The sequence below is a fragment of the Solanum stenotomum genome, chromosome 3, assembly GCF_019186545.1.
Source record: "Solanum stenotomum isolate F172 chromosome 3, ASM1918654v1, whole genome shotgun sequence".
Taxonomy (NCBI): Eukaryota; Viridiplantae; Streptophyta; class Magnoliopsida; order Solanales; family Solanaceae; genus Solanum; species Solanum stenotomum.
The window spans coordinates 7,137,456-7,160,413 of record NC_064284.1 but is presented as its reverse complement, the minus strand read 5'-3'; the positions used below and the strand labels follow the sequence as shown (position 1 = coordinate 7,160,413).

General features: G+C 35.5%; 2 protein-coding genes across 2 annotated transcripts in view; one reads left to right on the top strand and one right to left on the bottom strand.

Moving 5' to 3' along the window:
• LOC125858492 (uncharacterized) overlaps positions 1-14,795 on the bottom strand; it is a 16,280-nt gene extending 1,485 nt beyond the window's left edge. The window contains exons 1-21 of the mRNA XM_049538281.1: positions 14,377-14,795; positions 13,275-13,634; positions 12,377-12,506; positions 11,173-11,348; positions 10,208-10,281; positions 10,003-10,038; positions 9,794-9,884; positions 9,661-9,720; positions 8,421-8,685; positions 6,956-7,155; positions 6,710-6,811; positions 6,330-6,440; positions 5,588-5,653; positions 5,398-5,496; positions 4,175-4,408; positions 3,717-3,839; positions 3,302-3,388; positions 2,307-2,618; positions 1,969-2,156; positions 1,789-1,891; positions 1,561-1,706 (exon numbers count right to left, since the gene is read on the bottom strand). Coding sequence (XP_049394238.1) covers positions 1,561-1,706; positions 1,789-1,891; positions 1,969-2,156; positions 2,307-2,618; positions 3,302-3,388; positions 3,717-3,839; positions 4,175-4,408; positions 5,398-5,496; positions 5,588-5,653; positions 6,330-6,440; positions 6,710-6,811; positions 6,956-7,155; positions 8,421-8,685; positions 9,661-9,720; positions 9,794-9,884; positions 10,003-10,038; positions 10,208-10,281; positions 11,173-11,348; positions 12,377-12,506; positions 13,275-13,634; positions 14,377-14,733 — 3,320 coding nt within the window. The 5' untranslated portion in view covers positions 14,734-14,795. The remainder of the gene's footprint in view (positions 1-1,560; positions 1,707-1,788; positions 1,892-1,968; positions 2,157-2,306; positions 2,619-3,301; positions 3,389-3,716; positions 3,840-4,174; positions 4,409-5,397; positions 5,497-5,587; positions 5,654-6,329; positions 6,441-6,709; positions 6,812-6,955; positions 7,156-8,420; positions 8,686-9,660; positions 9,721-9,793; positions 9,885-10,002; positions 10,039-10,207; positions 10,282-11,172; positions 11,349-12,376; positions 12,507-13,274; positions 13,635-14,376) is intronic.
• A 4,458-nt stretch (positions 14,796-19,253) lies between these two features.
• On the top strand, positions 19,254-21,754 carry LOC125859266 (transcription factor UNE10-like). The gene is made up of 6 exons (XM_049538964.1): positions 19,254-19,595; positions 19,806-20,316; positions 20,514-20,600; positions 20,814-20,879; positions 21,008-21,415; positions 21,590-21,754. Exons 1-6 carry the CDS (start codon positions 19,465-19,467, stop codon positions 21,701-21,703), a joined length of 1,317 nt encoding a protein of 438 aa, XP_049394921.1. The 5' UTR covers positions 19,254-19,464; the 3' UTR covers positions 21,704-21,754.
• Positions 21,755-22,958: the final 1,204 nt, after the last annotated feature.

The following is a 22,958-nucleotide window of genomic DNA, read 5'->3' as shown; positions in this document are numbered from 1 at the left end:
CCCCCCCCCCCCCCCAAAAGCTCCCTTACTTTAACATATAGGATTAAAGTTAATTATACGTGTGTAGTAGGAGGGTGGGGAATGTAGGCATATCTTCTGAAAAGCTCCACGCATCTTAAATCAGTAGACTGGAATTCTTAAAGTGAAGTATATGCCATCAAGGTATGTAGTTCCTAAATCAGTAGACTAGAATTCTTTTATGTTCTTGAAGACTAGTTGTCATGCCACTGCTACCTCCACGCATCTTAGATAAAGGACAAGAGGGTAAAATTGCCAGGAAATGAGAGATGCTCAGAGTTGGAATTTAAGGTTTTAGGAGACCTTTAAATGATTGAGAGGTGAATAGCATGGTTGATTTTTTAATATCCTAGAACGATGCAAGGAACTCAATAACAGTGAAAACAAACTGTTATGGGCTCCAGGGGAGATTCTCAGTTGGAGCAGCTTACAAAAACTCTTAGAGGACACACACTCAACCAAGCTACTGGCCATGGAAAATTATCTGGATGCCCTGTTTTACTTGGCTCTTAGCAAAACAGGTTGTTCTCACGCAGGATAACCGTATGAAGAAGGGCCTCCATTTGTGCTCCAGATGTTTTTTTTTGTGAATGTGAGGCAGAGACAATAAATCATCTCTTTTTACACTGTAAGGAGACTGAAACTTTGGCACATTTTCATGAATACAAGGTTCATCAATTGGTCTATGCCAGGAAACATAAAGGAAGCTTTGGCATGTTGGAATCGGGATGGAAATCAGTCAGGGCACAGGGAGAGATGGAAGATTGTCCCAGTCTGCAATTGGTGGACTATTTGGCTGGAAAGGAATCAGAGATGTTTTTGAGAACAAGAGCTGCTCTAGGGAGAAGATGAAACTGAATTGTTTAGCTCTTTTCTATTATTGGTGTAAACATGAATATCCTCATGAAGATGAGGATATCCCTAGTATCTTAGAATTTTTAATGAGTTCATAGGAAAACAGGCACAGCAACACTTTCGTATTTCTGATTGTAAGTATTACTGTAATGCGTCCTGAGTATTCCTTTGTTTATAATACAAGTTACCTTTTCTCAAAAAAATTGCCAGGATGTTCTAGGATAGGAGGTGGCATTTCAATATACCTAGGAATTATGATAGATCCTTCCCTCTGACAAAAAAGCAACATGTACATTCTTAATAGCTAAACATACTCATCATAATTTTACACCAAAAACACAATACACAAAATAACATCAGAAATGATAAAAATGAAATAAAATAGTTGAATAAGGACATGAACAAACAAAAGGAAGAAAATGAAGCTAGTACTAGGAGGAACACAAATAATTATCAAAAAGAAGAAGGGTACAGGAAAACAGAAATGTTCCTTGTTGCACACGAGCTACACATTGTGCTTAAACATAACTGACACAGGCGTGTTACTTTCTCTTTCTTGAGATGGTCAGTACATATTTAATTATGGCTTAAGACAATTACATATATGTATACACCGGGAAGAAAAACAATGCGGAAAAACATAAGACCTTGGCATGAATGGAATGCTCTTCTAAGTTGCGTACTTACAATTTCTTACGCTTTACCAAATTTGGGGCTACTTTGCCGATATACTCTTCGCGACTCTCAATTGACAATGCTCTGATGCGCTCCACAAGTTTGTGGCAGTCTAGTTGGCAGTTTGTGCAAATGCCACGCTCAATTTTGAAAAGTGCCTATAAGTACCAAGGTTCAACAACTAAAGGATTTCTTGCATGAGCAAAATTCATTTTAGTAAAAATATAAGTGAAAACATACATTACGGATTGATCTATTATTAGTTCTAAGGTGATACTCCTCACAGCAGTTCAAGCTACAGAAGAGATCTTCAAAGTAGTCAGGAGTTTTAGCATTGGCATTCCTGGAAACAAAGTCAACAAAGCATTGGTGACCCAAACATTGTCCTCATTTTTACCCAAAATAATCATTTGAACTCACCTGCAAGGAGTTTGACAAAGCTTGCAGAGTGGTTCATCCTTGTCGGACCACCCCTGTGTGTACATTTTCTCTTGCTTCCCTTTCCCGTTACAAAGATGGATCTTCCTCCAGACAGCATTTGGGGGTAAGGGATAGCTAAGTTCGTCCAACGGTGTAGTTCTCCTCTTACTTCTACCTTTCAGCAGTCCCTGAAAGAAAAACACCAATACATTCTAAAGAGTTAAAACCACCTTCCAATTCTGATGAATCAAAAACAGATATAACCAGAGGTAAGTCACTAATGAAAGGCTAATGATTTGGGAACAAACTCAAAGACAAAAGAAAAGCAAATAACATACCCCATTATCGTGATTAAGGTTTTCATTTAAATAGGACAACTCAACACATAACGGAAGTTGCAAGGCCTTTCCAATCAGTTTCCTTCGTTTGATTGCACTCAACTTGCTCCATTGTTTGAGGAATTCCACGAGAGCATACTGACAACTCATATCCTCGTTGATATTATTATAAGCTGTTTTCTCAACTTCCTTGGGAGGGGGCAGTTTTAGAGAAACTTCCTCTGGCCGGAAATTCTTAAAAAGTGGTTTTGGTCTGGAATCAATTCCAGTAATACAAGAGTACAGGTGAATCCTTCCTGTATATTGGCTTACCTGAAACCATAGAAATCCAAGCACTCAACCAAATCAAAACTAACTCAACATCAACAAAGCAAACTGCAGATGTACATCCCCACCCACCCACTACTGGTCAAGAAACCACTAGTCTGAAGTGTCATGAGTTTGAATCCTGGCTGAGTTGGCATTCATTACTTCTTTCTTTACTATGTGGAGAAAGCTAAATAATGATTACCATTTGATGGAAAGTTGACCTTAAACAATCTGTAATCTGTATAATTAATTGGATATCTAGGTCTTCTTCTAAAGTAATATCCTCAAGACGCCTCAAGACGCAAACAAAACTTAGGTATCCAAAATATAACCCTTCGTCTATGCCAACGCCAATTTGTTATACTTTTGATACCATTTTTAAGAGCAGGAATGATCTTAAAAAAATGCAAAGGAACAAATAAAGTTTAGGGAGTCCAAGATTATAACCACATGTTAAACAAGGGAAGTGCATGAGTTCCATTAATATCAAGCAGCAAGCACTTTATGACAACGAGAATGAGCTTTATGCTGATATGTATATTCATCAACTAGGAACATTGTGATTCTGGTTAACAGCCAAACCCTCATCCCTGCACTTCTTCCCAACATTTCAACTGGATTGGAGGGGAAAACAGGTGACAAGGAGATAGGCATAGCCAATTAAGACAAAATCTATATAATTTTACCTCAAAACGGAGCGATTCTACTTGGATAGAACTGCTTGTTACAAGTATTTCTCCATTTACTTCTAATTCAGGGGATGCACCTTTTCCCTACATTCTCAAATCACGAGTAACAGAGTAAGTGTGGGTCCATACAACCCTCCAAAATACAAGAAAGAGGGTAGGTTTGTGGGCACAGAAATAAAAGATTAGAAGTATGATTAATTTTTCAACGGAAAAGGGTTCAAATGCCCTTGAACTATGTGAAATTGAACAAAATTGCCTTCCATTAATAGTTTGGTCTAAAAATCGATGGTAGGGGCATTTTTAGACCAAAATATTAACTGAGGGAATTTTTGTTCAATTTCACATAGTTCAAGGGCATTTTTTATCCTTTTCCAGTTTTTCAATGATATAAGAACAGAAATCCAGGTAATACCTTGTCTTGTAAGTCCTGTTCTTTGGCTTCATTAACATCTATACAATGTGAAGAACTAAAGTCATCATCCGAAACATCCGCTCTGCAAGAAGATTCTTCATGCCCTATGGTGGAAGTAGTGGGCTTCCCATTATCAAGACAAGCAAAAGAAGGCCAGATCAAGCAAAATCAGAAACAAGAAGCATGTCGAATAAACCAAAACGCAAGATTGGTCACATAAAAATGTAATTGCAGCTCCGCAGAGCATGCAATTTTTGGATTAATTCTTTAATACCACTTAAAAGCATAAGTTAAATCTAAGTGGAGTAACTTTTAAATATCTTTTCCAACTAAATAAAAAAGAGCTGGTGAAATCATGGGCTAAAAAATGAAGTGAGTGCGAAGGAAGATGTTCTAGGGCATTGGGGGCTTTAATGTAGTATAGACATAAAGTGGCACCTGACCGATGCAATACCTACCATATTGTGGAGGTCTGATTTCGGTGAGAGTGAGCTAGTTCCGTCCTGTTTATCATCAATCCTGTAGGTATCACAATGAGCTTCAAAAGGATCTAAATCTAGATGAGCGCCTTGGACTTCAGTTACAGTTGTTTTTTCTCCTGCAACTTCACCATTTCCAGCATTCTCAGTTATTAAATGCTCACTCTTCTTTTCTCTGACATCCAATTCCTCAAGGTAAGAAATATCATTAACCTATTTGCCAGACCAAGCTTACCGTCAATAGAAAATCACATCATTCATACCCAAGGACAAAAGTCAAGGACAATTATGCTAATAAAGTCAAACAGGAGGTAACAGACCGTACTGTCAATTTTTAAGAGAAATACAGCAAACAATAATGTCAAGAGTAACACAAGATAGGTGTCAGTTGCATATACCTTTTAAGGCTAAAATAAGGGTACCAAAGAACACATCATTAAGGGAAACCTTAGGGGACTAGACTATGAACAAATACCTATAGAGGATAAATAATCTCCACGGATCAATAAATATACGATGCAAGTTAAACCCGAAACGGATGATTATCAACATAAACCTTACTCAGGAACCAGATAAACAGTAAAGAAGAACCACCATGCTAACATTCAGGAATCGGAAGACATTTTAATTTAATTGGTTTATAAAAGTCTGTCTAGACAGCCTAACTGCACAACCCAATGGAGAGCACATGCACAATAGATTCAGAAATTCACCACTCACTACCAAAATTGGAAGATTTGATTAACTTCTATTTTTCAAAGCATTTTAATTTATTGTTTGATAAAAGTTTGTATAATTGTTCCACTACAACTTTAACTTTCAATCGCAAATTACCTAGTTTACCATAATGTGATTTGATCTTTAATCTATTTAAAGAAGCACAAACCATAGAAAATTCATATGATATTCTTAAGGAGACCTGAGTCTTCATGGTAGTTTTTCTTTAGTGAGATGTTATATCAAAGTAAATTCTCATCTTACTTCAGACTTCTAATGTAATATACAGCAAAAACATTAGTTGACTTATGTCATATTCAAGATGAGTAGATTCAATATTATCTTCTACTAAAATTGTAGGCCTTTTAATTGAAGCAAAGAAAACGCATGGATTTTAGCATTCGCAAGGCTCAACTTAGATAGAAAAATTTATAATTGCAAAGAACCATGTAATGTGCAAAAATGAATGAGTACTCCAATAATACCTCTATTGCCTGTAAAGCATCATACTTCCCATCCATTGTAGATGAAACTTGACGCAAACTTGTATTAAGTTTTTGCCATCGAAGCTCATCTGAAGTATCCTGGAAAGAAGGTATTAAGTAAAATTAACAAAAAATAATTTCCCAAGTGAACCTAACATTAATGCGCAATATATATTAAATAGAAAGTCACCTTTGCAATGAAAATATATACATTTACTCCCTTGGTTTGCCCTTGTCTATGAGCTCTACATTCGGCCTACAAATGTTTAGACTGCATATAAGCATCAAACAATCAGACAAGAACTAATGACTTTAACATTTAGAAGATGTTGCAGAAAAATGGACAGGCCAGTGAATGGGACACTGAATATTGACATTGATAATGGAGAATAATTGGCACCCATAGCATATAACCACCAGCAAGGAAAATTGAAAACAAGCAAGAAGTCTATGTTAGGAACACTCACTATTGACAAAAGTGTCTAATATTAGTACACTTCAGCTTCCAATCTACGCTGAAAATTTTAAGGGCTACCTTTCCTAGGATTACCACGTTAACCTCGGCGATATAAAAGCTTATGATCTGGCTTCATTAATGTGCAGGAGCACTGTGTATTCATGCTTGAGAACAGCCTATGTTAGTCAGAACCGCTTAGTGAAATTCAAGTTATATCTGTAGTATTCTATTAGTGCTGGCGCCTCACACATATTTGTACAATTATATTAAAAATCACCTCCCAGTTAGACAAGTGTGCAGCACAAAGTGAAGTAAGAGATTCAACGGATGTTATAAATCATAGATCAGTTCATTCATAGTGCCACCATTGAATAGAGCGAGAGCAAACAAAAACAGAGTAAGAAGTAGATTAGACTTCTAAGTAAATCATTTTCTTCACTGATACAACATGTTGATCAGGGTTTAACGGATTCACCTGTTGCATGTGAGCTGGTTTCGTTGGCAACTCCAAGAACACGACATGTTGTGCTGATGTTAAGTTAAGTCCAGAGCCCCCTGAGAGTATTCCAACAAGCGCAATCTTAACCTGGTTATCAAAATAAAAACAAATCAGCAAAATTGTCTTCCTTCAACTGCATAACGACATCCAAATTAATGACAGAAACAGAGAACCATCAACACCAAAATACAAAAGGAAGAAATCGATCTATATCCAATGAAATCTATTTCATTCATCAAATTGTAAATGCTGCTTAAGCCTTCAATTAGTCACATGTGCAGGCAAAGGAATTTGTTTGGACTGCCTCATAAAAAGTAATGATGTATGCCAAATTATCTGGAGAAGGATTTATGAACCTCATTTGCTGATTGAAATGATTGAATAGCCAACTGTCTATCACCAGGCAATGCATTTGCATCAATGCGAATATAATCAATAGCTTTCTGACAAAGAAACTCCTACACAAGAGACGACAATGATGGGAACAAGTCAAACCAAGAGAAATTTAATGACTTTGTTAATACATCAAAAAGAAGTGTGCAATTTTTCCATGCACATAGACATGTGGTGTCTATCTTAACATGTATTACAAGGGATTCCACCTGAACACCATCAAGAACTATATGGTGATGAGCAAATATTATCATTTTATGACAACTGCGACTTGCTTCCATCATTTCTTCACCACCCAATTCAGTAATGATTGGATGTATAGAGAGCCACTCATAGAATCCTGGCAACTTTGCAATGCCAAGCGCTTCGTCATAGAGCTCTCTTAAAGATATAGAACAGCCAGTATCATCTGACAAGAAGGCAAAAAAAGGTGTAAGTATGTTAAAAACCTTTCAACAAATACAAACTTCACAGGTAATTCCTCTATAAGGTAAATAATTTTATTGATATTGAGGAAATCACCGTATATAAGCAATATAATAAAAAGTAGAAAGCCTACATTAAACATGGTTCATTGCAAAAGTCATGCAATCATCTATACGAACCAGGAACTCAAAGGTGCATCAATAGCAAATCCGAAACAAGAGGCAATTCCTCAGATGCAAATATTATTATTCTTCAGACTACCTACATAAAGAGCTAGGGGTAAAACATCACATGCTGAAGGGTCCTTTAACCATGTAGCACTAATCCATGAATCACACTCAAAAGCTTGTCAAAATATAGCCTGGCCTTTTCATTCCTTTGCCTGTATTGCAAATAGTGCTGCAATTCCTTGAGAAATTAAGGTCTTGATAGTTACTTTATGGTCAAAAGGTCCATATAGTACAGAGTGTGATGTCTCATCTTCACATTCTTCCAGGTGTATTTCCTCCACTATGAAAATCCACATCAGTTTCAATTAGTTTAGCACTACCATAATTTGCCCTTAAATTCACCAAAGAACATTAATTATGTTTCTTTTCATTTTCTTATTTGTTTATTGTTCTTTTTGGATATGATTCAAAAGTGACCTATGTATGTGATTCTTGTACCATTGGTGCTTTACTAATAAAACTTGACCTTATCGGAAAAGTGGCCTATGTATCCATATTTTAGCTTTGGTGACAAATTGTGTTTTCACTCTTTATTCTTCCCCATTTTAAAGAAACAAACAGATCCATGTATTAGGTCTCAATTAGCTAGATGAAAAGTAGAGCTACCAGCAGTTTTAGTCCCTGAATTATTGGTAAAATTCTAATTTTATTCCTTGTGATATTCGACTTAACACATTAAACCTTCAATTACTTGAAATGTGCATTTTCGATCCATTTGCTTGTGAGTTGTGAATATCCACAAATTTCTAGAATTATTAACCATCCAACTATTTGATTACCCACGTGTCATGACAGTCCAACTACAATATAATTCCTAATATCACAAGGACCACCAAAATCAGAATTTACCAGTAATTGAGGGAACAAAAATATTATTATCCTTAAAAAGTAATATTGACTACTGCTATTTGCTTTTCATACAAAACATAACAACTGGGAAAATGGATGAAAGCAAACAAGGAATAGCACCAAACAACAGAATCTAGTCCGAAAAATCTAGGGACATTTCAAAACATACCATCAACTCTTTCAGGACTTTCCACTTGCACATCTTCAGCAACAAACTTCAAATTTTCAAAAGCTTTCTCTACATCTTTAGCAGATGACTCATCACTGGTTACACCTTCAACCTCTTTAGCACCACTGTTCCCAGATGTTCTGCCTTTCAACAAGTCAATGGTAGCCACCGCCTGAGAAATATCTGATTTCTTTAAAGTCAAACTAATAATTTGGCGTCGCAAGGGGGGTAACTGCAACAGCACATGCTCCTTCAAACGGCGTATCTGGATTATATAACAAAAGGAAAAATAAGAGCTAAATCTTCAACATCTGGAGGGAAAAAAAGTAGCAGGATACAAAAGAAATAACAGTGCAGCATTTCTTATTCTAATAATGCAGCTTATCTAACTAGATACTCATTATCTCAGTGGAAAACACTCTGTAATAAGATAGCAAGAGCTTGTGTACATGAATCCATGCTACTTCACTCCATGAAAAAATGACGACCTGGCTCACTATCTCGAGAGTCAAAACGCAATTCCTCAACTGCAACCTTCTCAATTACTACTTTTTTAAGGTCTAATGTATATGTCAGAAAGTACATCATGTATAGTCTGTTACGGAAAATAAATGTATCTATGTAAGTTGAGACAAAAAATTAATCAATTATTTGTTGGAGGGAGGGGACATATATTGAGAATTTTAACAACAACAACATACTCACTATAATCCCAAAAGTGGGATCTAGGGAGGGTATAGTTTATGTAGACCTAACCCCTAGTCCCCTACCTCATAGAGATAGAGAAAGGCTATATACAATAGGCCCTCAGCTTAAATAAAGCCTTCCAAACAGTTTTAAAAAGGGGATACAGATATGGGAATTATGAGAATTTTAAGGTACAATTAAATTTGGTAATTGTTATTGGTTGTCATTAGCAAAAGCTGATCCTGATATATTGGAAAATGTAATCACAAAATATGGGCTTTACCAATTAAAAGTGCAATTGAGCGAATTTGGTTTCAAAATAAAGATATATAAGCTTTTCTGGCTCATCATTAAATATCGAACTCTGCTGTACAGCAATCTTCTGTCTGTTGAAATGAAATAGTGGATGATAAACCAACCAACAGCAACATGACATCAGTTGTTTGACACCATGGTACTTACTCAAGTAGCTGAGAGTTGGATAATGAGGACAAAAAAAGTACATCATGAAATATACTATGAATTGAAGCCACAAGGAGCTACAAGGTCATACCATAACAGTTTGCTTCAGTAACACATTTAACTCTTCCAAGCGAGCCCCCTTTGAGAAATCCTGCGAGAACCAAACCATGAACATTTTCCAGCAGGATGGCCTCTCATTCAATATGTGAAGGAACAAGAATCACCTGGAAAACCTTCCCTTGGCAGCCATGAACGAGTCTAACGTTGCAGTAAGTCTTTGCAAAGTCATATTTAGTCTTTCCAAGTAAACCGGGCCTAGATAAAAGAAGTATGAGAAGAGGATTAATGACCATTGAAAAATAAAAAAATAATGACCATTTCAGATCAACAGAGTAAAAGGTACTCAGAGAAAATGGAGAAATAAGGAACTCACCATACGATGTTTATTTGATGAAAGATGTCATAAGGTCTGCGAGCATTTAGGAAAACAAGAAACAAGCATCAGAATGCAATTGATACATGCAGAAAATTGACATAACAGAAAAACTAAATGTACACTAGAAAGTTGAGACTGCCTTTAAAGGATAACTGAACTTCAAAAACCATGCATCAGAAGAAGTGTCAATACATGCTACAACCTTGACAAAGATGGAGTCCCGGATAATAGAATTAAATGCTTGGCCTTTGCCGCAACATCAAGAACAGTTGTTATCTGTCAAACAACAAAAGAGAGCTTATGCTTGTGCAGTAAAATAATAATAGGTATTTTTTATGACAGAAATCACAAGAACTAGTGGAACACGGTTCGAGACACAGTGGATAATGGTCTGCCTTACCCACACATCACGTGGTGCGGTCTCACCACTAGACCAAAGTCCTGGAGGCTATTGCATATGTACAGTAACTAATCATGAAAAATGAGGCTCCCCTTTGGACATGCACTGTATTTCAAAGATTTGAATTAATGTTTGCTTCTCAGTTTGGTCCATTATTTCACTTTCAACTTTAAATGGAGATTTTGAAGTTTGAGGAACCAGTTTGAGGAGTATTTCAGGTGAAATAACAGTTTTCACTCACTAAAGTTGAACTATTTTTCGTAGTGAAATTCATGTTCAAGCACTATTGAGAGGAACACTTTTTTCAATTTCAATCTGAAGTTTCAATGTCATGCATCATGCCTCATAAACTCGAGGAACAGTTATTGAAGAGAAAGCACACGCCTTCTTTAATCAAGATTTTCCTGTCTCTCAAAAGTTGGCTCTACCCATGTTCTTCTCTAACCTCCATGAACTATTATTTCTTGGCAAATGTATTATCTGACAGAGAACCAAGTCAGAGACTTCCACCTATACTTGACATGGACACTCTATCTACTTAGTATTTAGTTGGAAGGTTCCTAATGCCACTAATCAAATGTTTAGGGATCAATAACCCAACATTTTTCACCTCAACCATCACTTGGTATTATCCCAATCAATAAATAGTTGAACAAAAGTTAAAAATTTATATTGAAGTAAACACTGCTTTGACTAGTTACTTAGAAAATAACTTGACCTTGTCATCTAAAGATTCTCTAATTTTTTTCTCAGAAAGAACTGAGTACCTCTTCATTTTCACTTGCTTTCTTTGTGCAACGCAAATTATGTGATTCATCCACAACCAAGGTGGCCCATTCTTGTTCCAGCATGCTCTTCCTCAAACGACGAAGCATCGTAAATGATGTCACCACAACTCTTGGACATTTAGGTAAACGTGCAGGATTATCTTGGTGACCAAAAACTAGATGAAAAAATGAAAACATAAATGTGAATGACAGACCTAAAGCAGAAAACGAAAAAAAATCTATAAGGACAGCCAAGTTAGTCATGCTAGCTCTAGATGAATGAAATTCATACATTTCGATAAATTCTAAACCAAGGAAACCAGCAGTATATTTGTTGTTTTGTTTATATCGAACTCAAATATAGTTAATAGCACGCAGCTGTTTTCCATCAGAACTTGATATAAAGGACCCCATAGAAACAAGGGGGAGAAATGGATTATACAAGGATAACAAAGAAACAGTTTTTTAATTGCAATTATACTAATGATAAAAGAATCATCTTCTATGATTTCTTTAGGTTGAGATCAATAAGTGATTTATTTGTTTTACACAAGAAGAGGTCTGTCACTTCATACCTTGCAGTGAATTTTGCCATAATTAGTTGTTCATGCACAATACAGAGTCTGATCAAGGGTTCAGTGTTTCAGTTATAGTCCCAAGAAGTTTACCCTTCATTAAAACCATTCAAAGAGAAAAATTTTCCAAAGAAGAATGAGATCACAACTCATTTCTCCTCATGAAAGTAAAAAGTAGGTAAAAACTAATTGGATAACACAATCAGTTTAATTTTTGCCTAACTAAACTTGAGTTAGAAGGAAAAATACGAGATAAATGAGAAATAAATGAAAATAGAAGGAAGAAAACAAGGGGGGGAAATACAAGAACATGAAAGCTCCACTCTAAATTTTCTTAAGGAGACAAGACGTGATAAAAAAAACAAGATAAGTCAACTACATTAATGACATAAATGCAGTCGTGAACAGTTAATGAACCCTAAAAATGATATGCTGAAACACCAATGTTGACAGTACCTATTTCATGATCTTTAAATCAACATATACATGACAACAGCTTTTATAATAAAAAGACCATATGACTATGACTTCACTATGCATCATCTCTAGGCATCACTATTCAGAAAGAAAAAGAGGGAGATAAAGGAAAAGCAATGGTTATTGGCGGTGGACAAGCTTGAAAACAGTACCCAGATGAATATCAGAAGGTAAACAAGGAAGCCAGCGCTCCAGTTCTTCAGCCCATGGATATCTCAAAATAGCTGGGCAAACAATGAGCATAGGACCTTCATCCATGAAAGAACTTGCAATGGTGATGGCCTGAATACAAAATTTGAGTTAATATTAGAGGAAAAATTATTTGCATAAAATGTAAGCTCTGAAAGAAGGTATAGAATTTAGAATAATATTAGATTTTCAGAAAAAAACAGTTTTGAGGCAAAAACTCGCAGGGAGACGCGCACACATTAAGACACAAATAAAAAAAGAAAAAGAATTATAGAATTAACACCAATATAGACAACTGAGTTCATTGACATCCACAAAACACCAGACTACTGTTGCACCCCAACCCCAGTCTATGGTGCCAAGAGCTACAAAGAAGAATTTACCGCTTACCAGAAGTCTTCGTCTTTAGTATCAGCCTAAAGCCATGCTTAAGCGTTCCTATAAATTTCCAATTTAAGAGCATTAAACTTTTTTCCTTAATCTTTGTGATATTCAGTTTAGCATAACTTCTACCAAATTTATTCCAGTCAAATCAAGCCAACTCAAGTATCAGAACTTGAACAAATTATCTTAACAATGTAGTTTTTCATCAAGTACTTGAATGGAGAAAAATCTAGCCTACAATGAGTTAAATACATTAAGAAGTGCACTTATAGACAAAGATTGGCCATCTTTCTAAACAGCTATTTACCTCAAACATACATCAACAGGAAGAAGATCCATATAAACTACTCGCAGTGTTCTAAACAAGCGCATGATAGACTACATGGGCGCAAGATGAAGGGTGAAGCCAAGCTGAAATAGCAGGATTCTCAATCTGCTACTACTAAAATATTCAGCTATCTATTCCAGCAACATTACCTGGAGAGTTTTCCCTAGTCCCATTTCATCTGCAATGAGACATCGACCACCCCTTCTCAATCCGAATCGAACACCCTCGAGCTGAAAAGGATGAAGTGTATCCAACAATCTTTTAGGAAGTTTACTGATCAACTCATCAACCTTCTCATCGGGAAGATGCTCTGGCCTACAAGGTATCCATCGACCTGCGGCTAAGGAATTAGAAAGTCTCTCAACTACATTGAATGTTCCCCAAGGGATCTCTTCACATTCAATGCTTTTAGAGCTCTTTAGAGACTTCAGAACTGCTTCATAGTCTCTAAGATGATAGACACAAGCCTTTCCCCCACAAGTTGTTTGAGTGCAATGCAACACCGACACCTAATCAGAAAAACTAACATGGTTGAGTTCTTGGATTAATGTCTTGGCAACCAAGTAACTAAAACAATGACTGCCAAAAGATAAAAGGTACAGTTACCCGTAAAATTACTTAATCCATCATTTACTTGATCTACGATACAGAAGCATTGTATTAAATTAAGAGTTAGAGAGAATGTGCCTTTACAGAAAGAAAGAGAGAGGTACACAGAGGTTTAACGACAGACCAATTCCCTCCTACTGAAATTTGCCAATGCTTTCAATTGCCAAAAATCTCATCCTCTTATCCATTAACTTAGGAGTAAATATACATTTAAGCCCACAAAAGATTAAATGTTGACATACATTAGATGTCAAATGAACAGAAGAAGAAAAAAAACCAACATACGTATACAAGTTAGTGAAATTCTTGAGTACATAAAAACTAACCCAGACCAATTCTATCCGTTGAAATTCTTGCAACGCAACATATGATATCACACTACTATAATCCCCAATGAAGACATACATGTATAGACTAAACTAAGATACTATCTTGAGAAACCCCAGTGAAGACATCTTTGTATAAACTAAAACTAACATACTATCTTGATAAAAGTTCTTACACATGAGATTCTTGCAACCCAACATACAAGTTCTTGAAATTCTTGCGGACATAAAAATTCTATCAGTTAAAAGTCCTGCAACCCAACATATGATTTCACACTACTAAAACTAACATACTATCTTGATAAAAAGTTCTTACACATGAGAGGCAATCTCTGAGTTTCTCCAAACAATTGTTTTCACCCGGATAAGTAAACCCTTGCAGGGGCACGGGAGTGACACAGAACGAGTCCGGCGAGCAGATTTCAAGCCTGGCCCTAAATCTTTGGGGTGGAGGACTAGGGGTGCAGGGGTTTGGAGGTGGGTTAACGGGAGAGGGTGTTTGAGGCTTATGGAAGTCAACATTGCCGGAGAGCTTTCTGCATTTGAAAAGCTTCCAAGAATTGTTATTGGGTTCAGAAATTCGGTCTTTGCGCTTCGCCAAAGCAGCAAGACGATTGGCTTCGGCTCGATTTCTTTGCTCTTCAGTGATTTCTTCTTCTTCTCCGCTGTCCATTTTCTTCAATGAGTGAGAGGAACTGGTGGAGATTATGGGGTTTTATAAAGGTGAAAGCCGCGCGGCATTCTGGTTTCTTGATTTCTTGATTTGAACCGCGTTGCGTGGGTTTTGTGCTACTTTTTAAATTTGTTACTCCTAATAGATTAGTATTAAACGTGTTTTAATTAAATATTTTCAATTGAATTTCTTTTGTATATTTAATCTCATTTATCCATTATATATATATAATATAATAAGTTAATCATACTCATCAGACAATATTTCTAATTTTAGATATGGTGAATTAAAATCATCAAAGTCTACCAAAATAATTAATTAGGGATACTTCATATGGATATGCATAGTCATGAAATGGATTGGCATATATTACAAGACAAATATGTGTTACTATATACCTTGATATAACTAGAGGTTTCGGGTTTGAGTCCCCCTGGTACGAAGTCGCTTTTGTTAGAAAGTGTTTTACCCTCTGGGATTTTTCGATGCGAATCCAAATTTAGTCGGGCTACGAAGTGGATACCGGACATAAAAAAAAAGGAACAAAACACTTGTACCCCAAAAAGAAACTATTTACAAGCATCTATCAACTTGCTTTCATACCCTCTATTTCTAGCTGCTAATGCGCATCAAAATATACATTTACTCTGATGGTATCAAAGAGGAAGAAACAGTGTTATAGTGAAAACACTACTCAGTTTCTCCTTGATACGATTCGAGTATATATATACTCTGATAGCATCAAAGAGGAACATGCAGAGTAAAAAAAATTGTTCAATTACTATTTGATATCATCAAAGTATATATTGATATCATTAGATTATATATACTCTAATGATATTAAGGATGAAGAAGCAGTGGTTCAGTGAATAGAACAAGGGAGCAGTCGGGTAAATAGTTTGGGTTGTGGGTCCAATCAGGATAAACATTTATTGGTTTGAGTCCAATTTGTGTAGTTTTCCAAAAAAAATAAAAATACAAAATTACAAAACAAGCCTATTTTTTAAAGATATGTAAAAACGAAAACAAATAGTATTAGGAAAAATTACTTAAATACACAACACTTCTTTACCTATTCTCAATATTTCCCTGGTTTTTTACTAAAATACAAAAATTCCTTATTTTCCCCCAATTCAACTTAATCGGATACTTTATTAGTTTAAGTATCACCCCGTTATTAATTAAAGTATCCGCGCTGCTATATTATGTATCCTCCCGTTAATTAAGTATCTGTGTTGCTAACAACTTAATAATTTAAGTATCCGCCCATTATTAATTAAAGTATCCGCGCTGCTATATTAAGTATCCGAAAAACACTAAAAAAAGGGATTTTTGGTAATTAATGAAAGAGTAGGGAAAGGAAGTAATTTATTTCTTATACTATGTCATTTGCCTAATTTTTACATATTATTATAAATAAAAGTCTAGAAATTTCTTGGTTTGGAGCCCAATTTTAAATGGGCTGAACCCAAACAACGGGAGGGGTTGGATAGGCTTCAACTTTAATTTCATAAACAGGAAAATCATTGCAGTTTTAGCCATTTTACCTAATAAAGACATTATAAACTATACTACAACTCCCCTGCCACTGATCAGATACATGTATCTAAGCAGATTCTAGGGTTGTGCCAAATGAAATTATGAACTTTGCAAACAGTTTTATTTTCGGGCTTCATCCGATACGCGAAATAAATCGATTATCTATCGTTGGCATTCGTTTGGTTGAATTGTTAACTACATCCAATGCTCTAAACTTGTCACTCTCAGTTGATAGAGTGTGTATTCTAATGAGGGATGCAGAGTCCACATCTAGTCCCATTTTTTGTCTATTGACGACCTCTGTAACATGTGGCATACCAGTTAAGTCAAACAAAATGTTGTATATCTTACGAATTTAGACACTTCTTTTTGAGATGTTAAAAGATCGTTTTTTCCAAAGAAATGTCACTACTATTCGTCAATTAGACAAAAATGGTGTAGTATATATGAGATTTACTAACAGTACTAGTATGAATTTGCATGGCAGCGACAAGAAGTTCAATAATCTCATCTGGTGAAAGATACCTTCATTATTCATTCGAGTAACAATTACACAAAGAGGAGGCCCAATGCAAATCTCGAATCATCTCTAATAAACGACTGATGACATCTTTCATTAAACTATGGATCATATGGAGAACAGAGATGAGAATCTTTCTCATACCAATCCAAGGAACATGACTGGAAACACTTATAAAATGTGAAAACAAAAAAAAAATTAATTACGAGGTGCCCACCATGAAGAGACATACAAATCTAAGCACACGCACAAAATTGTTGAAATATTCAGTTTTGTATCCAAAAACATCACAAATTTATCCGTTCAGACGCAACTGGTATGTGATGCATGAACATGTTGCAGAATCGACAATTGTGGTAGGGAACAGGGGACCAACCTAAGTAGGCAGGATTCATAACTATGAAATTATCAGCCAACCTTGCACTTGATGACAAAATGTTGCCAATTTACTTGACAAGTTTTAGCCACAAGGATGGATGCTACTTAATTTTTACAGAGTGTCTCTGTTTTTTCATGGTGTCTAAGCTGGCAAATGATTTAATACATGTAATATAAAACACCCTTTGTAAAGGAATTTCACTTACTTCTACACGTTACTATTTGCCGAAGTTTAGGTGATCAGAGTTACCTGATACTTTTGGTATTTGTACTGGTGGGTGGTAACATGTATATGATAGAATAATTGTGCACAAGCTAGCCCCGACATGTAGCACAATTGTTAAAATAAATAAATACTGACAAAGAAACCTCAATTTAATATGCTGAGATCTTTACATCCTTTGGAAATCAGTGAGGAGAGCGACAAGACGTAACTATAGATATATAATTACCGCAAAATCCTTTATTTGTTGCAGTGTATCTTAATTAGAGGTATCAAAGTAGACTTCTTAAATAAAAATAATCTTACGAATTCAAATTTATCAAAGACCCTAATTAAAGTTGTCAAAATGGGCTGACCCAATCCAACCCAACCCTAACGGGCTAGAGAGTTAAATGAGTTGGGACGGGTTGGCCTTCAACCAAAAAATGAACAATATTACTCTCTTAGAAAGAGTATCTAAGAGTATTGAACGTTAACGTCTATGAACACGACATCAATACATACAAATTTTCATTTATGAATCACACACTTTGGTGAACACTTACAAAAATACATTTATGAATCACACACTTCGGTGAATACTTACAAAAATACATAATAGTTAACGTAAGATTTAGCCGAAAATGTTTATCATTCCATCATTCCTCCCACAAAAAACTAGCTAGTTTAAAAGACTTGATTTTTTTTTAAAAAAAATATTTATTGATAAAAACTTTACAAATAAAACACTACTAAAAATATATATATAATATTTTTGAATATTCGTAGCCCACGGGCTGACATCTGAGGCTTGCGGTTTGAGCCAAATGAGGCTGGGCTAAAAAGCATCGTTCCTAAATGGGCCAAAAAATTAGGCCCAACCCCACTTAATTCAAGAGTTGGGTTGGGCCGGCCTAGCGGGCCAAACTCATTTTGACAGCTCTAACCCTAATACAAATATCGTGCACAAAATTCTAAGAAATTAATTGAAAAATGGGGTCTCCAATATTTTGGGACCTAAAACCCATGCTTTAGTTGCTTCAACCCCAGTAGCCGGCCATGTATTGGACCTAAGTATGTGATGGACATGACATATAAATGATTGAAGCTTCAGTAAAATATACTAGTCTACTTATTTGGATATATGTTTGTTGGTCACAGGTCAAAGCATTCAAAATCCACAGCCACCACTATTGTGTTTCAATTTGTTTGTCCTATTTTGACTTGACACAACATTTAAAAAAGGATAAAAAAACTTTTAAATCTTGTAGTACTCCCTCCGTCCCATTTTATGTGATGTAGTTTGACTCGACATGGAATTTAAGAAAGAAATGAAGACTTTTAAAACTTGTGATCCAAAATGAATGATATTTTGTGTGGCTGTAAATAGTTTAAGGCCAACCACCATAACTCTTTTAACAAAAATAGTTTTCCATCTATGTTTCTCTCGTGGAAGTTTAAGGCCATTTAACTGAATATATCAAATTACTCTCATTATCTACTTGCGGCAATAAGAATTAAACAAATGCAATAGCACTTATGAAATCTATTTATGTTGGTGCATAACGCGATCAAATTTGATTGCATTATACACCAGTTAATATCAAAGTTCATAGTTGAGTGATCATCCGTGATTTATCTCTGATTGAGGGCATCTCTCAAATTTTAAGGCCCCATCCTAGCAGGTTGTTGTTCAGACATTAAATTTCGATGGATCCCGCCTTCTAAAAGCTTGTGGTGGAGGAATAATAGTAGTACTATTTATGTAGGTCCAAAAACAGTGAAACACTAGAAATCTAAATGCATTGAGTGCTTGTAACCCCACCTAACTTCAACAAATCTTAATTGGAATGATAGTAAGAAGAAACTGCACATATATGAAGAGATATCCATTTGAAATCCAGGCTTTCTTGCTATGTCACATGTTGTGTGTTTCAGTATATAATTAGTCATTTGAATGAGACAATTCAAAAAGGGGACCAGAAAGCAATAAGAATAATTAATTTTTAGTATATAAAACAGAGAAGAAGCAGAGTTCAACATTTGGGAACAGAGAAAAGGAATAGATTACTCAATAATCATATTAATTATCATGAGTCATTGCACGGTACCAACTTGGAATCCAAGGTATCAAAGACAAGAACATGTCGTAGAAGCCGGAGAAGCTAACAAATATCCTCACGTACATAACCAGCAGATTCAAATTAATCATCTTTTGCCCATGTATGACTCTTTTCTTGAATCATGTTTGTTCTGCTTTTCTTATCGTGATCAATATAAGAGTGAGCTGCCTTTACTAATTCGATACGTGTGTTATATAGTCCATTTCAAGTTTTCTACTTTATTTAATTTGAACTTATTCTCTTCTTGAAATATTATGAGCAATTCCTGATGATGGTGATTTTGTATGCTTAATTTTATCGAAAAATTCAGGTCTAGTAAGTGTGAAGAAGTTGCAGAGTTGACATGGGAAAAGGGGCAGTTAGGAATGCATGGACTAGGGGGAATCCTTTCCATTTCACAAGCAAAACAGACACTGGGAAGAACCGGCGATACATTAGAGTCCATCGTGCATCAAGCCACACACCACGCGAAGAATCAGACTTCAATACATCAAAATTATGACCTAAATGAAGATCAGTATCTGAAAACTGGGGTGCTGTATAGTGGAGGAAAATGGGGCGAGAGTTCACAACAAATGGCGCCTCCTCGAGCAACAGCGTTGGCAAAAAAGAGGATGAGACCATCAGAATCTGACCCTCAATATGGTGGAGCTGAAGATCGTGAGTATGCAGAAGGTAGCGCGTGTGCAAGTGCCAGCGCTACCTTCTATAGGGAGAATGATACCACCATGGTTACATGGCCTTCCTTTGACGAATCTTCGCGTAGCATCAAGTCTAAAACCACTTGTGATGAGGATTCTGCTTGTCATGGTGGTGGCTCGGTAAGTTTATTCTTTCTTAAAACATATTTTAACTAGTGTTATAACCACGTATACGCCCCCCCTATACGTAAGAATACATGGTACATCATTTGAAGATTTTATCTTTCATAGAGAAAATAAGACTAAACTAGCTACTACAAACGAGATTGGTTCCCTCTATGTTTAGAAAATATGTCATGTTGAATTGATTGTAGCAGGAAAACAAGGAGGAAGAACATAAAACAAAAAGGTCCAACTCATCAAGACGCAGCCGAGCAGCAGCTGTTCATAACCAGTCAGAGCGGGTACAATTTGCATTTTAGTTCTGCCAAAGAATATCATTTTCACCAGATAAGAAGTTATTGCCATATGTTGTAGAGTATTAATTTCTTTTTTTTTCTTTATATATATTGATATGTGGTAATCCCTTTAGTAAAAGTCTTGGCTCTGCCACTACTAGCTAGCTAGTGGAGTAGTAACTAATAGCATGTGTTGTGCTGTTTTATTATTTGGTACAGAGACGCCGAGATAGAATTAACCAAAGGATGAAAGCTCTACAGAGATTGGTACCAAATGCAAGTAAGGTGTGTTTTATCAACGTTGTAACATAACAAAAATAATCAACTTTCCCCTAAATGATGAACATTCATTCATCATGTACAAAATCAGATACAACAGTTACGAGCCTACGATTAATGCTGAAATTTTGCAGACAGATAAAGCATCAATGCTTGATGAAGTGATAGATTACTTAAAGCAGCTACAAGCACAAGTTCAATTAATGAGCAGTACTCCAAGAAACATGACACCACAAATGATGACGCCTCTTGGAATGCATCAACATATTCAAATGTCGTTGCTAGCAAGAATGGGCGTGGGCGTTGGTCTTGGCATGGGCATGGGAATGTTTGACATGACTGCTTTAGCTCGCGCGGCTGCTGCTGCCTCTGCCACAACTCATCCAAATCAAATGACTACTGCTCCCATCAATATTCCATTCACCCCACCAGGAGCCTTCGCGCTGTCTGCAGCCCCAGCTAATTCTGTTAGCTCTGCCACCACCAGTACTACCACCAATTCCACCCCTTTTACAAACCCCTATAGCGCTTTTCTACCTCAAGTAAGCAATTTATGCTTGTTTCAAATTAGAGTTTAACTTATATACACACGTCAATTTAAACGTATAGAGTAAAAAATAAGACAGACAATCTGTTACAACACGTTTAGTGTAAAAAATCTTTATATGTTAATTTACTAGTACTATACTTTTGTTTTTTGTTACAACGACGAACAGTCGATGGACATGGAGTTCTTCAACAACATGGCAGCTTTGTATCGGCAGCAATTAGCTAATCAATCTACACAGATAATAGGCAGCAAGTTGAACCAGGGAGACCAGACAGAATAGAAACTGAGTTTTTTTTTTAAAAAACAATTCTATAATTTGTACTTATATTGTATATCCAAGAATTGCAAGGTTTTAGATATTAGATAAAAATATGTATATATTGTTCCTCCAAAAAAAAAAAATAAAAAAAAAATATATATATATATATATATATTTGTGAATTATTATGTAGTTGTATACAGTGGCGGAGCCAGAATTTTCAATAAGGGGGTTCAAAATCTGAAGAAATAGACACACGAAGTAGCTGAAGGGGATTCGACATCTACTATATATACCTAAAAAATTATTTTAACCATGTCAAAATAATATAATTTTCCGCCGAACGGGATTCGAATGTACCCCTAGGTGGCTCCGCCACTGGTTGAATAAACTTTGGACATATATATTTTATTGAAGCAATTGAATTTCTTCAATATTAAATTTGGATTGTGGATCGTTCATATTGACTGATTCGCCCCAATTACTGATTTACTATTTAAACATGGAATTATTGCCTTTTGGATATATAAATGAGTTTTTTTTTTCATGCACATGAGAAACAAACATTAGAGTATTTGTAAAAAGGAAATTATATGATATATTACTACACTTATGAAAATGAAATGATTGTTGAAATTCCTTGAGAGTTGAGACAATTTGTTATACTAAAAAAATAACACGTAAGTGAGGATTCTAATTAATATTACTAAGTAAATCAAAAATAAAAAGAAATAAATGTTTCAGAATTATACTGTGCCGACACAAACTTTAGTTAAAGTTGATTTGTTAAGCGAGAAAAGAAGATATTCTTAAATGAGTTTGGTGAAGGTCATTCTCAACTAAAACATCAACACATTCCTCCCTTATGCATAATTTTATTCCGCATTTAGTTGGTGGTTTAAAAATAATAATCGAGATAAAATATGTTTTTTTATTTATTTTTTATTGTATTGAAGTTTGACTATTTCGAAATAGTGTTGGATAGGACCTATCAAGGAATTATTTGTGTTTGGTTACAGATGTATATTTATTTGTTAGTTTTGAGATTATTTATATCAAAATGACGTAATTAGTTGTCTCAATCAATATGATATTTTTATCTATCTCATTTCGCATTCAAAATGGGTCTTCACAATTTTGAATAACCAGAAGAATCGACGTTTTTTTATTTATTTATTTATAATCAATCACAAGTATATATCAAATTTAATTAATGAAAACATTGCTCTTGATTGACTAGTTCATTGACAATGTCCCGTTTAACTCGAATTGTCAT

Bases quoted from the DNA above. Each gene is read 5' to 3' on its own strand.
- LOC125859266 (XM_049538964.1), top strand. From the start codon at position 19,465: ATGAGTCATTGCACGGTACCAACTTGGAATCCAAGGTATCAAAGACAA. The intron at 20,317-20,513 runs GTAAGTTTATTC...TGATTGTAGCAG, and splicing joins CTTGTCATGGTGGTGGCTCG to GAAAACAAGGAGGAAGAACA. The intron at 21,416-21,589 runs GTAAGCAATTTA...AACGACGAACAG, and splicing joins ATAGCGCTTTTCTACCTCAA to TCGATGGACATGGAGTTCTT.